General features: G+C 43.9%; 1 protein-coding gene across 2 annotated transcripts in view; it reads right to left on the reverse strand.

Moving 5' to 3' along the window:
- Nucleotides 1-1,389: 1,389 nt before the first annotated feature.
- The window catches only part of Heatr5a (HEAT repeat containing 5A), a 98,476-nt gene continuing 87,352 nt past the window's right edge, over nt 1,390-12,513 (reverse strand). For both annotated transcript variants that reach the window (XM_028757465.1, XM_028757464.1), the window contains exons 33-36: nt 9,451-9,675; nt 6,259-6,413; nt 4,544-4,757; nt 1,390-3,140 (exon numbers count right to left, since the gene is read on the reverse strand). In XM_028757465.1, coding sequence (XP_028613298.1) covers nt 2,836-3,140; nt 4,544-4,757; nt 6,259-6,413; nt 9,451-9,675 — 899 coding nt within the window. In that variant the 3' untranslated portion in view covers nt 1,390-2,835. The remainder of the gene's footprint in view (nt 3,141-4,543; nt 4,758-6,258; nt 6,414-9,450; nt 9,676-12,513) is intronic.

Here is a 12,513-nt window from a genome sequence, read left to right on the forward strand (position 1 = left end):
AGTTTGCCTAAGATAGTTTACTCAAAGCCCCTTCAACAAGGAATGAGGAAGCCCCTAAGGCGGTGGTTCTCAACCTTTCTAATGCTGTAACCTTTCAATATAATTCCTCACGTTGTAGTGACCCCCAATCATAAAATTATTTTCATTGTTATTTTATAACTGTAATTTTGCTACTGTTATGAATGGTAATGTGAATATCTAATATGCAGGATATCTGCTATGCAACTCCTGTAAAAGGGTCGTTCGATCGCCAAAGGGGTCAACCTATAAATTGAGAACCACTGCTCTAAGGGAAGAAGCTTTAAAAGGCAGGTTCAAATCCTCAGTCATCACTACTTTTCTTACCAGTAAAGTAGTATCTTAAAATTCAGCACTGTCAAATAAGATGATGCACTTAAACATATCATGCCAATAAAATGCTGAGCAGAAATCTTAACAACCAAATGAAACAATCAAAATGGATGAAACAATAAAAGCCTGTATGTTGGTTTGAATGAGAATACCCCCATAGGCTCATCTATTGCATGCTTAAGTCCCCGGTTGATGATCTGTTTGGAATGATTAAGAATGGCCTTGTTGGAGGAGGTGTGTCACTTGGGGGTGGGCCTTTGAGATTTCAAAAGCCCACACCATGCCCAAAGTCCTTCTGTTTGCTCCCTGGGGATCAGGAAGCAGCTTTCAGTCACTTCTCCAACTCCATGCCTGTCTGCTTCTTGCCATGAGGGTAATGCACTAACCCTCTGAAAGCATAAGCAAGGCCTCAATTAAATGCTGTCCTTTATAAGAGTTGCCTTGGTCAAGATGTTTCTTCAGAGCAACCCAACAGTAACTAAGAGAGCCCCTAATAATCAAACTAATAGACTATATCCAAAGAACCCCTGGGCTGCATTTTCCTTGGTAAAGGAGCATGCTCCTGAGTCTAACTCTGGCTCACACCAGAGCAATTCAGCTGCTGTTAGGAACACAGTTGATGGCATAGAGGCGAGATTATTGGACACACTCTCTCCCTTTGAGGAAGCTGTCTACAAGGGAGGTAAGATGACAGTACACTGGACTGATGGACACATTAGGCATTACATTGTGGCAGTGACTACAGCAACGCAGTAGAATAAGGCACAAGTTAAATTTGGTAGGTCAAGAGTATAACATGTTAGCAAGACTTAGCCCAGGCCTGGAAGGAGATGGAATTCACAGAAAGAACTAGGGAGAAGAAAGGGCATTTTAGATGAGAACAACAGGAAACATATATTCAAGGCCTCTAGGAAGACAACCCTAAATCACTGCTGAGAATGCTCCCAAGAACCAAAGCCAAGTTAAAGCGGGACTGTTGTGAACCTCAGAGAAAAACTGGCCACCTTTCCTGGATGAATACTTCAAAATACAAGAACATTAAAGAAAATTAGCTTTATTTATATAAGATAGAAAAGTTGATTGTAGTGTTAGAGTTTGCCAAATGTTTTCCACTCTGAATGCTTTGCAAGAATATCTACATACAGACATAATAAAACAGAGTCCACCATGTGGCTCCTGGTCTAATCAGTTTTTCTCAATTCTGACCACACCTCTGTCCCTGCAGTTTGTAAATTTGAACAGGAAGCTGCATCATTTTGCTATAGTGGTCAATTCACACAGTACAATACTGAAGTGGAGGGAAAATGATTGTAAACATAGCCAAAAATATTTTCTACCAGTATGACTTTATCATTATATTTTCATATTAAAATACATTCTGTGTTAAAAAAGTATTTGTATTCACTGAAGTTCTGCATTTGCTGTATTAAATTTGACATTTGTATAATCCCATATCGATACAGACATGAGTCTATATTAAGCTTTCAATATGAATGATTTCCACAAATAAAAACAAACAAAAGGAACAGAGGTAACAGAAAATCCATCTGGTAGATGAATGGAGGGGGGAGATCTTCCATTCTACATAAAAGCATTCCGTGAGAACTCAGCATGAACTCACTTAGAAGATATAGTCGTGATCTGTGAGACCACAGCCTCAAGCCACACAGTAGGGCGGAAGCTGTCTCTCTTATAAGTTGGGTAATTCTAGATCTGGTTCTTTGTTTGTTTGAGACAGGGTTTCTCTGTGTAGCCCTGGCTGTCCTGGAACTCACTCTGTAGACCAGGCTAGCCTCACAGAGATCCACCTGCCTCTGCCTCCCGAGTGATGGGATTAGAGTCATGGGCCACCACTGCCTGACTTAGGTCTAGATCCTAGAGTTCCAATCACTTATTTATTGTTGGCATTATTACTGTTAATTAGTTTGCTTGTTAATTTGGTTTTTGAGAGAAGTCTTATGATGCAGTCAGAGCTGGTCTGGAACTCACTCTGTAACCAGGCTGGTTGGAACTCTGACGATCATCCTGTCTCAGTCTCCTCAGGTGAGTGCCACCCTTCCCTGCTCTAATCACTGACGTTGCTTAAGAAATGCAACAGAGTTTGATACTACCACCGAATAAGGCAGATCTCACACAGAAGGTGGGGTGTGGTGTAAGTGCAGACACTCTGATGTCTCTCTCTGAGTTGAACATACGGACCGTTAGAGGAAATCCCTTCATTTTCAAAGCACTGGATTGCTTAGTACATTTGGATCTTTGGCACTTTCTTGAAATGCCTGGCAAGAATTCTGACAGTTCCATGGTCTCAGTAAATGGAAACAAAAGCAAGCCAAAATTACCAAGAATGTTAAGTTTCAGTCACTCCTGAAACTAGAGCAATTGACAGGATCTCCAAGTGCACTTGTGCCTCAAGTTTCACTTTTGTCCCCAAAGCAAGGAGACATCAAGTGTTACATCAGGTACTCAGTGTTCTAGAGGAGCAGCTCACAGGAAGTTGGTCTTTAATTGGATGCTTGAGTTCCTCGCCAGGTTCTTGGCATGCTTGGAAGGCAGATCCACTCGGACACTTTCCTGATTGCCTTTCACAGCAGCCTCCAGCCGAGCCTTCAGGGCCGGGGAAGAAGCCATGACACTCTTAAACACTGAGGAATACCGGGGCCCAATCTGCATGAGATTTTGCAAAGCAAAGTCGTGCAGACTTCTTGTTACTGAAGTTGCTGATCCCAGAGCAGTCTCATCCAAAAGGAAGGAAATGAGGATGGGCAGGAGGCAGGCCACCAGCTGAGAGCCTAGGGCGAGAGAGGGCAGGGTTCAGGGAGGACAGAACTTTGAGTAAATTCTTCACTTGGGGAGAAACTCACCCTCATCTCTTCTCACACTGTATTACCAGTATCTGGGATTAACATCAAAGCTGTTTATCGAGTGTGTGTGTGTGTGTGTCCCCGTTCTCATCCAGAGCCCACATGTAAGCTAGGCTGGACAGGAAGCCCCAGGAATCACTTGCTTCTGACTCCTTGGCATTGGGACAAGCAAGCATCACCTCCATATCACCCAGCTGTTTCTTTTCTTAGGGTTAACCTATCCCCGAATTCACTGAGGTGACGTTAAAGCTTGTTATTCTCCTGTCTCACCTCCTGAGTACTGGAATTACAGCATCTGAATGATCAAACTCAGGTACTAGTGCTTCTAAGGCAAGATGTTTATTGGCTGAGCTATCTCTGCAGTTCTCTTGTTCTTTCCTGCTTTTCAAGACAGGCTTTCTCTGGATAAAGCCCTAGCTGCCCTCAAACTCACAGATTCCACCTATCTCTGCCTCTTGAGTGCCAGGATTAAAGGAGTGTGCCACCCCCCACACCCCCATGTCTTTTTAAGAGAAAGATTGATTTATTTACTATGTATAGTGTTCTGCCTACATGTATGCCTGCACACCAGAAAAGCACAGCCAGATCTCATTACAGATGGTTGTGAGCCACTGTGTGGTTGCTGAGACTTGAATTCAGGACCTCTGGAGAAGTAGGCAATGCTCTTAATAGCTGAGCCATCTCTCCAGCTCCCTCTTTTTCTTTTCTTTTCTAAAATTAATTTAAAAACTGCATATGTCTACTCTATTTATATCACTTCTCCCTTCTCCTAGTCCCTCCCACATCCCCCATTCTTTCTCAAATTCATGGCCTCTTTATTATTTTTTATTGATGTGTGCAAGTACCCACAAGAATACATCTAGAAATACAGACTGCTGAGTCAGTTTAATTTTTAGAGCTGACCACTTGCTATCGAGTAACTAAGCACTGGGAAGACCAAAGTGTCCTCTCTCAGCAGCTGTTAGGTCTGTAGCTGCTCTTCATCTAGGTTGGGTCCATGACACTTCCCTGTCTTCTTGCTTTTGAAGACAGTCTCACTGTGTTGCCCAGGTGGGCCTCAAACTCATGGTGACTGTCTAGTCTCCGGGGCAGGAATGCTGGAATTATGGAAGTGTGCCACTGCCCCTGGCAATCTATTTTGTTTGCTTGTTTTTGAGTCAGGGTCCTGACAAGCACTTAGCCCCAAGAGATCCTGCTGCCCAAGGTGCTTGAGGAGCAGCCTTTGGCAGACACCACTGTGGCCTCTCATAAGGGCCTTCTGATGAAAGGGAAACAGACACCATGTGGTTACAGACACTGGAGAGAGAGCAGGGCTTGGTGCTGACACTCACGGTGTTCTTCATCCGCAATGGTGACCAAGGCTTCCAAGAGCTTTATTCCTTCTTGACAGAGCTGCAGCTCGGTGGCATCTTCAGGTTTCCTCCTGTCTATTTCCTGCAGCCGTTCCACAATAGAAGACGCTAAGGAGTAAATGTACGGGTAGGAAATGGCCGGCTTTGGGTACTGAAAAATGGAGTGGAGGAGCTGACAGGTCTTCATTTGTACCTAACCCAGCAAGATGAGAAGAAAGAGTAAATTTAAAAAGCTCCTAGAACAAAGAGACACAAAGAACAAATGTTCTTGCAAACTCTTTGCAGTTAAAGTGGCAAAGGTTTACATTTACTCTAGTTCTCCTTAGTTTTGGAAGTCCTAGTACCAATGGGCATTCCATAAAACAGTGGCTGCAGCAGTGTGGAGCCGCATGGAGGAGCTCAGCCCAGCGGGAGGGAGGGGGTTCGGCCTCTGAACCACTCTTCTCAGGTGTCTCTATACTGTGTAAAACTGGCAGTCACATTAAAGACGAACCCCAACAATTAAACAAAAAGTTTTACAGGAAATTCTACACATTTGATTCACGTCACGGTCTACAGGTTTTAAAGACTACATCTGGCCCACACTAAGATGTGCCAGGACTTGTCACAGCTGCCACTTGGATGGAGCCTGCTATACAACTTGGGCAGGTAGCCAATGACCTTGGACAAAAGGATAAAGGAAAACAATTACACACCACATGCATACGTCACCTCCTTAAACTGGAATAGTATTTTGAACTTCAGTATTATTTTTTCCCCCTGAGAAAATTTGGTTCCAGCGTCACTGGAAGTAAGAAATGTTTCAGAGTATGGGCTCCAAACTCATTTCGTGACATAGGAGAAAACACACATTTCATCTAGCCTAACCTAATCTGCTATTCCTTATTGTATTTTTTTTCTTTAAAGAAAATGCACAAATTATCATAAAAATCCCATGTCGTATCAATGATTTTGTTAATACATTATGTGTATGTGTGTGCTTCTGTATTTGTGTGGACACAGGTACCTGAGTGGAGTGTCCACAGAGACCAGAAGAGGGGATCAGACCTCCTGGAGCTGGAGGTCCAGCTGGCTGTAAGCTATCCAATGTGAGTACTAGAAGCTGAACATTGGTCCTCTGGTAGGAAGTGCTGTTAACTGTCGAACCATCTCTCCAGTTCTACAGTTTTTTTTTTTTTTTTGACTGTTTTCGTTATGTAGTCCTGGGTTGACCTGAAACATACTATGTGGATGGGCTAGCCTTGTGCTCAGGGCTAGCCTTGTGCTCATGGGCATTTCTCCTATCTTTGCATCTCCAGTGCTGGGATTAGACGCAGACATATCACTCCTGGAGCGTTACATCAATTTTAAGAAGCTCTCATTTAAAAATTTAGTATTGTTTTACCTTTTTGTTTTTGGAGACAGAGTCTCATGTAGCTTAGGATGGTCTTAATTCACTTGTGATTTCTATCTCTACCCCTTAGTGCTGGTATTACAGACCCACACTACCATGCTAGGCTTGTAGAGTGCTGGGTATCAAGCCCAGAGTCTTGTGTATGCTAGGTGGGCACACTACCTACTGAACCACAATCCAGTCCCTGGATACTTTTTGTCATAGAAATTGAGATCACAAAGAAGGGCGGTGTATGTATCATAAAGGCAACACGTCTCAACAGGTTCCTACTGCAAATAGCTCTCTGCTAAAAGACATTTACCACAGAGTCTTTGCTCTCCAGGGCAGCTTTAAATTTTTCAATGCAGCGGTTCTGAAGGCAGGGCACGGTTGTCACTTCTGGACTGGTAGACAAAATAAACACTGTGACGGCAGTGAGCAGACTGACTTCATCAAGTTCTTGGTGCACTCCATCAGCTGTAGAGACACGACAGTCGGGGGGCTTGTACTTACTGCTTCATGTCTCTGTGTGAGGCTGGCTTTACTTACTGCTTCACGTCTCTGTGTGAGGCTGGCTTTAGTTTGGCTAGCAACATCTCTTCCCTGCAGACACAGACTCTTAAGAACCCCAGAGGGCAGCCGGACAGTCGTGGTGCATGCCTGTGTGCTTAAAGTCCCACATGTGTGTTAGTCCACTCCCAGCACACACACCCGAGAGGCCTGAGCCTCGCATGGACTAGGCAAGTACTCCACCACGCCATTTTCTCAAGGATTAGTTACAATAAATATTCTAATTAAATGTTTTAATGAAGTAGCTATGAAAAACCAGTAATTTTGAAAGGGTAACGCTGGGTAGTGGTGGCACATGCTTTTAATCAAACACTTGGGAGGCAGAGGCAGGTGGGTATCTGTGAGTTCGAGGCCAGCCTGGTACAGAGTTCTAGGACATCCAAGGCTATACAGAGAAACCCTATCTTAAAAAAACAAACAAACGAATAGAAAGACGGACAGACTGACAAAACAAAATGAGAAAGAGTAGTAAACTTGATTCACTAAATTAAGTTTTAATTAATTGATTAAGTTTAAAAAATAGCTTCTTGGGTTTTTGGCCAAGATCAAATGTTGTGGTTGGTTTAAAACACAAAACAAACCAAACAAACAAAAAACCTCCAGAATTTCAAATAGCCTAGGCTGGCCTCCAACTTGATGTGTGGCTGTAGATGACTTTCCTTGCCTGCAGCTTCTGAGTGCTGGGCTTAGAGGCTGAGCTACCATGCCAGGTGTATGTAGTGCTGGGGACAGAAACCAGGGCTGTTAGACAAGTACTCTGTTAGCTGCAGCCTAGCCCACTAAATGGTTGTTATTTACAAACAAATGACACACATAAACAGTAGCACCAGTCATATCAATTCAATAGCACTTAAACAACACATGTGCCAGCCAGCCCTCTTAGGCAATAAAATACAACTTCACTATAACATGGAGATCAAAGAATTTACGGTCAGCTAGTAGCATGGTCCATGCTCATAAAAACACCAAAAATCCATAGAAAGCAGGATGTGGTGGCTCAAGCCTGTAATGCCAGCCCATGGGAGGCTAGGCAGGAGAATCTGGAATGCAAGGTGGCCCTCTGCCACAGAATTCACCATCAGCCTGGGCTATGTGAGACCCTACCTCAGGAAAAAAAAAAGTCACTGAAACGCCATAGACAGTGAGCCAGGATAACTGATACCTGAGGGAGACACAGTGAAAGGGCGTTTTATGGATGACTGTAATCTAGCAGAGACACCGTCTGAGTTATCTCAGGTGAGCTGGCACACGGTCACAAAGTGAGCCTCACGGCAGTGTCCTGACTGCTGTGTGGTGCTTGGACACTTCACCCCGGCAGCCATACTGTCTAAGAAACAGAAATCATTGTCCAAGCCACACCATGACAGTCAGTAGACAGTGTGAACGCAGAGAACACAGGCTCTGCGTCCAGGGCCTCTCCTGCTTCTCCCCCAGCAAAGTTATTTTTAGTCACTCAGAGCAACTTGAAACTGCAGCACAGTCAGCTAGTTAGTTTAGTAAAACACTTTCTAATGTCACTAGGGTAAATGTCTCCTGGGTCTCTCAGCAGTCTCCTAAAGCTCCTTTACTGCCCTTTATTTTCTGAGGCTGGATGAGAAGTCTGCTCGGCAGTGGGAGTCGTGTGAGGCTCATGCAGTAAAGACCAGGCCCCCTGCCAACAGCTGTCTGCAGGAGTCATCCTGGAATCTAATCCTCCAGCTGTAGCCCTGGCCAGTGTCCTAGTAACTCCACGAGAGGTTAAGGCCTGGGCCTCAGAAACTAACAGGAAACAAACGTTTTTCTGTTTTAATCCACTAAGGTTTTTTGTTGTTTTGTTTTTTGAGATAGGGCCTGGCTTGCCTAGGCTGGCCCTGAACTCACTATGTAACTAAGGACGGCCTTGACCTCCTGATACTCTTGCTTCTACTGCTAAGTGTTGGGATGACAGGCAGCATCAGGCCCAGCTGGGAGGCAAGCTGTTGCTCTGCAAACATCGTACCCTCATGATCAGGTCCTACTGATTTACGTTAGCAGTCTAACAGCTATGTCCTGGCTGATACACAGCTGAGGCCAAACACCACTGTGTGTCTGTGAGAAAAGGAGAATTTGTTATGAGGAGAACATGTTCTTCCATCTTCATCTCCTCTTCCCCCCTTACACCGGCAGAAGCTAACACATTCAAATGTGCTGTAATGTATTTCATCCCGCTGATCTCTTCACTGTAATTCCAACTCCAGCCATTCTCTACTGCCTTTTCTCTCTACGGATTCCACCAGAGAGTTGTCTTGGTGCGATGGCATAGACCTGTAATGGCAGCACTAGGGAGCAGGGTGACTTTAAAGCAGTGCTGGGCCACACAGGGAGATCCTGTCTGTCTCAGGAAAACAAGGTCATCTATCTGTACCTACCTCTCCATCCCAGCTATACTTTATCCTTTAGCTCGCATCTGTACCGTCCCTGCTTGCCGCTCTTCTTCTTCTTCTTTTTTTTTTTTTTGGTTTTTCGAGACAGGGTTTCTCTGTATAGCCCTGGCTGTCCTGGAACTCACTCTGTAGACCAGGCTGGCCTCGAACTCAGAAATCCTCCTGCCTCTGCCTCCCAAGTGCTGGGATTACAGGCATGCGCCACCACCGCCCAGCCTGCTTGCCACTCTTCTGAGACTCTTTTTTTTTCCCTTTCCTTTGCAGTTGTAGCCCTGGCTATCTGGATCTCTGTAGACCAGGCTGGCCTGGAGCTCAAGAGACACATCTGCTTCTGCCTCCCTTGCCATTTACAAATAGCACAAAGACGTTGGGGATAATGTTGGATATATGAGAACACTTTATATATCTGCTAAATACACAATATAGTCTCTTCTAGGTGAGACTACCAAATATGATCAACAGAATTGCTTAGCCAAAAAACCAAAACTAGAAACAAACCCAGCACGCCTCTCACTTTAGGGCCTCCCAGCAGTCTTACTGACCCGGGCTCCAGCAGTCCAGCACAGTGGCTAATGCACTTTGGAGGAGGCTGGTCCAAGCTTCGTGGCTCTTTTCTGCACGGGCCATGGGGGAAGTTAAGATTCCTTTCAGAGCTTGCAGGGAAGCTGTGACTGTGGAGGATAGCTGGCCCCCAGGTAACTTCACAGCAGTCTCCCGGAGGACCCCAATGGCAAGGTACAATATTGTAGGGAGAATTGAGATGCTTCCTGCAAGACAAAATGAAAACTCTGCATTTGAGCAAGTATACTTTCTAAAGTCATCAGGGAGGGCGGGGGAGATAGCTCATCCGTGAAGAACACTCTTGCTCTTGCAGAGGACTTGGACTTGATTCCTAGCACCCACATGGGCGGCCCACAAAAGACCATAACAAGAGCTTCAGAAGATGTAATGCCCTCTTCTGATTCCTGTGAGAACCAGGAAAGTACACAGTATACATACATATGTTCTGGAAAAACACATATACACATAAAATGAAATAAATCCAGCTAGAAAAAAAGAGTTGAGTCATCAGGAATAAAACAGTGTCAGAGGCTTCCAGTGTTTGCTGTCATTTCTCCAGGCTGCGGGGCACAGCTCAGTGTCCTTCACGGGTGCCAGGGGTTTATTCTTCACACCAACTCATCTTTCCCAAAACACTAACTACCCAGAGAAAAGCTCTAGAGCATTTCTCACAAATTATAACTACTGAGGGAATTCAGTTACTCAATTAAAATATTCTTTAAAACAAAACTCTGTCTTTGGCCCGAGGGTTAGCCTAGACTGGCTAGCCAGCATGCGCCAGCCTCCTCCGCCTCCCTAGTAAAGGGACTACAGTGCGTGCCACTATGCTCAGCTTTGTAAACTATGGTTCTTGGGCTCCAACTCAGGTCCTTATGTTTGCAAGGCAATCAATTTATCATCCCCATCAATTAAGATTTTTACAGTTGGATCAAATTCTGATAGTTGTAATGGAAATGTTACTTTGCTTGTATTGCCTAGTATCAAGGTTTTGATAGCAACCTATTAATCTTTCGTTCTTTTTTGAAAATAAGGTTTCAGTATGTATTATGTATGGCTATCCTGCACTCACTCTGTAGACCAGGCAGGCCTCAAATGAACAGAGATCCATCTGCCTTTGCCTTGTAAGTCTCAGGTCAAGAGTGCATCACCATGCCCGGCTAAGCTTTTCCTATCTTATTTGTTATAGTTTCTTTATTGCTTTTGAGCCAGGATCTCACTGTGTATTCAGGGTGGGCTTGAACTCCTGATTCTTCTGCTGCCTCAGACTCTGGAGAGTGTCATGACAGGATGCATCTCCAAGTCTAGTCCTAGCTTCACATTTTGAGGAATACAGTCCAGTAGCTCTAAGTATTTTCACAGTGTGATGCCGGTATCATTATTATTCAATTTATTTAAAATATGTTTACAAGACCTTTTGATTTGGGGACTGAACCTAGGGCTTTCCTCTTGGTAGGTAAGCACGGCTACTACTGAGAGATATCCTTGGAACTTTTTCCCTTCTCCTTTAGTTTTAATTTTGAGATACACTTTCACTAAATTGCTCAGGTTGGACTTGAACTCAGGATATAGCCCAGGAAAGTCTCAATCTTGCTATATATTCCTGTCTTAAAATTCTGAGTAGCTAGAATTACAGGTAAGTACTTCTTCCACAGTTAGTCTGAAGTCTTTTCACTTTTTATTTTTGTTGTATGTATAGCAGTATAGTGAGCACTAGGAGTGCAGGTTGTCTGACATAGGGTCTGTCACTGAACCCAGAGTCACTAACTGGCTAGACTGGTGACCTCCAGGGAGCCATCTGTCTCCTTCCTGACCCTACGCTAACAGTCACAGACATATGCCACAATTCCTGGCTTCTGAGTGGCTCTGGGGACACAAACTCAGATCTTCACACTTTAGTGACAGGTACTTTACTTAACATTGCAATTTATTTTATACTAAATCATTTCCAAAGTTTTCGTGGAGGGCTGGGGAGATGGCTTGGTAGTTAAGAGCACTTGCTGCTTTTCCAGACCTGAGTTCAGTTCTCAGCGCACCCACGTCGGGAGGCTCACATTTGCCTGTAACTCTAGCTCCAGGGGTCTGACACATCTGGCTACGGACATGATTAAAATAAATCATAGAGATATGATTTTCATAGAGCCAGGTATGATGGGGATACATATGTTAGGGTATACATATGATCTAAGAATCTGGGAGGCTGGGGCAGGGGGATACCAAGTTGGAGGACATTTTAGGTTACATAGTAACACCTGTCCAAGCAACAAATCAACCAAACCAAAACAACAAGAAAAAAAAAAAAAAAGAAATAAGATTTTCATGGCCACTGAAGGGTTGAAATGAGTTATAAGTTTAATGTTAATGTGTAAGCCACATTTGGCGGCATAGGCTACTTGAGTCTGAGGTAGCAGAATCACTCTGCAGCCTGTGCTTCAGATGAAGTTCAAGACCGACATGAGCAAGTTAGTGAGATCCTGTCTCAAGATATAAGTTAAAAAGAAGGGGGTGGGGGGTAGGGAGAGGAGCCGGGGATATAGCTCAGCGGTTAGGTACCTGTCTCAAAAAAAGGAAGCCTTATAGTATCAGGAAAAAAACAAAAAAGAATGTGAAGAAACTAAAATAGCAATTTATTTTTCCTGGATATTGCTTAGTAAAACTCATATATATATATATATTTAACACAATTCTCTAATAAATTAATTTCCTTGCTGCTCTTAGTATGTATGTAAAACAGTGTGTGCGAACAAAGAATTGTAGGTGCCATTCAAATCAAACCTTGAGGTCATTAGGCTAAAAATGAGTTCATAAGATGGTTAGGACATACTAAAACAAAGACGACACACTGACTGACCATGAAGTGTGTATTAAATCCTGTGTACTTATGTGCTAGTTCTATAAAATAAAACACCTTTCCTATTTATTTATTTTGTGTGGAGTGCACATATACCATGGTGTGCAAACGGAGGTCAGACGACTTATAGGAATTAGTTCTCTCCTTCTACCATGTTGGTTCTGGAATTGAACTCTGGTCATCAAGCTTGGTGGAA

Source organism: Grammomys surdaster, unplaced genomic scaffold (assembly GCF_004785775.1).
Source record: "Grammomys surdaster isolate TR1022 unplaced genomic scaffold, NIH_TR_1.0 126163, whole genome shotgun sequence".
NCBI lineage: Eukaryota > Metazoa > Chordata > Mammalia > Rodentia > Muridae > Grammomys > Grammomys surdaster.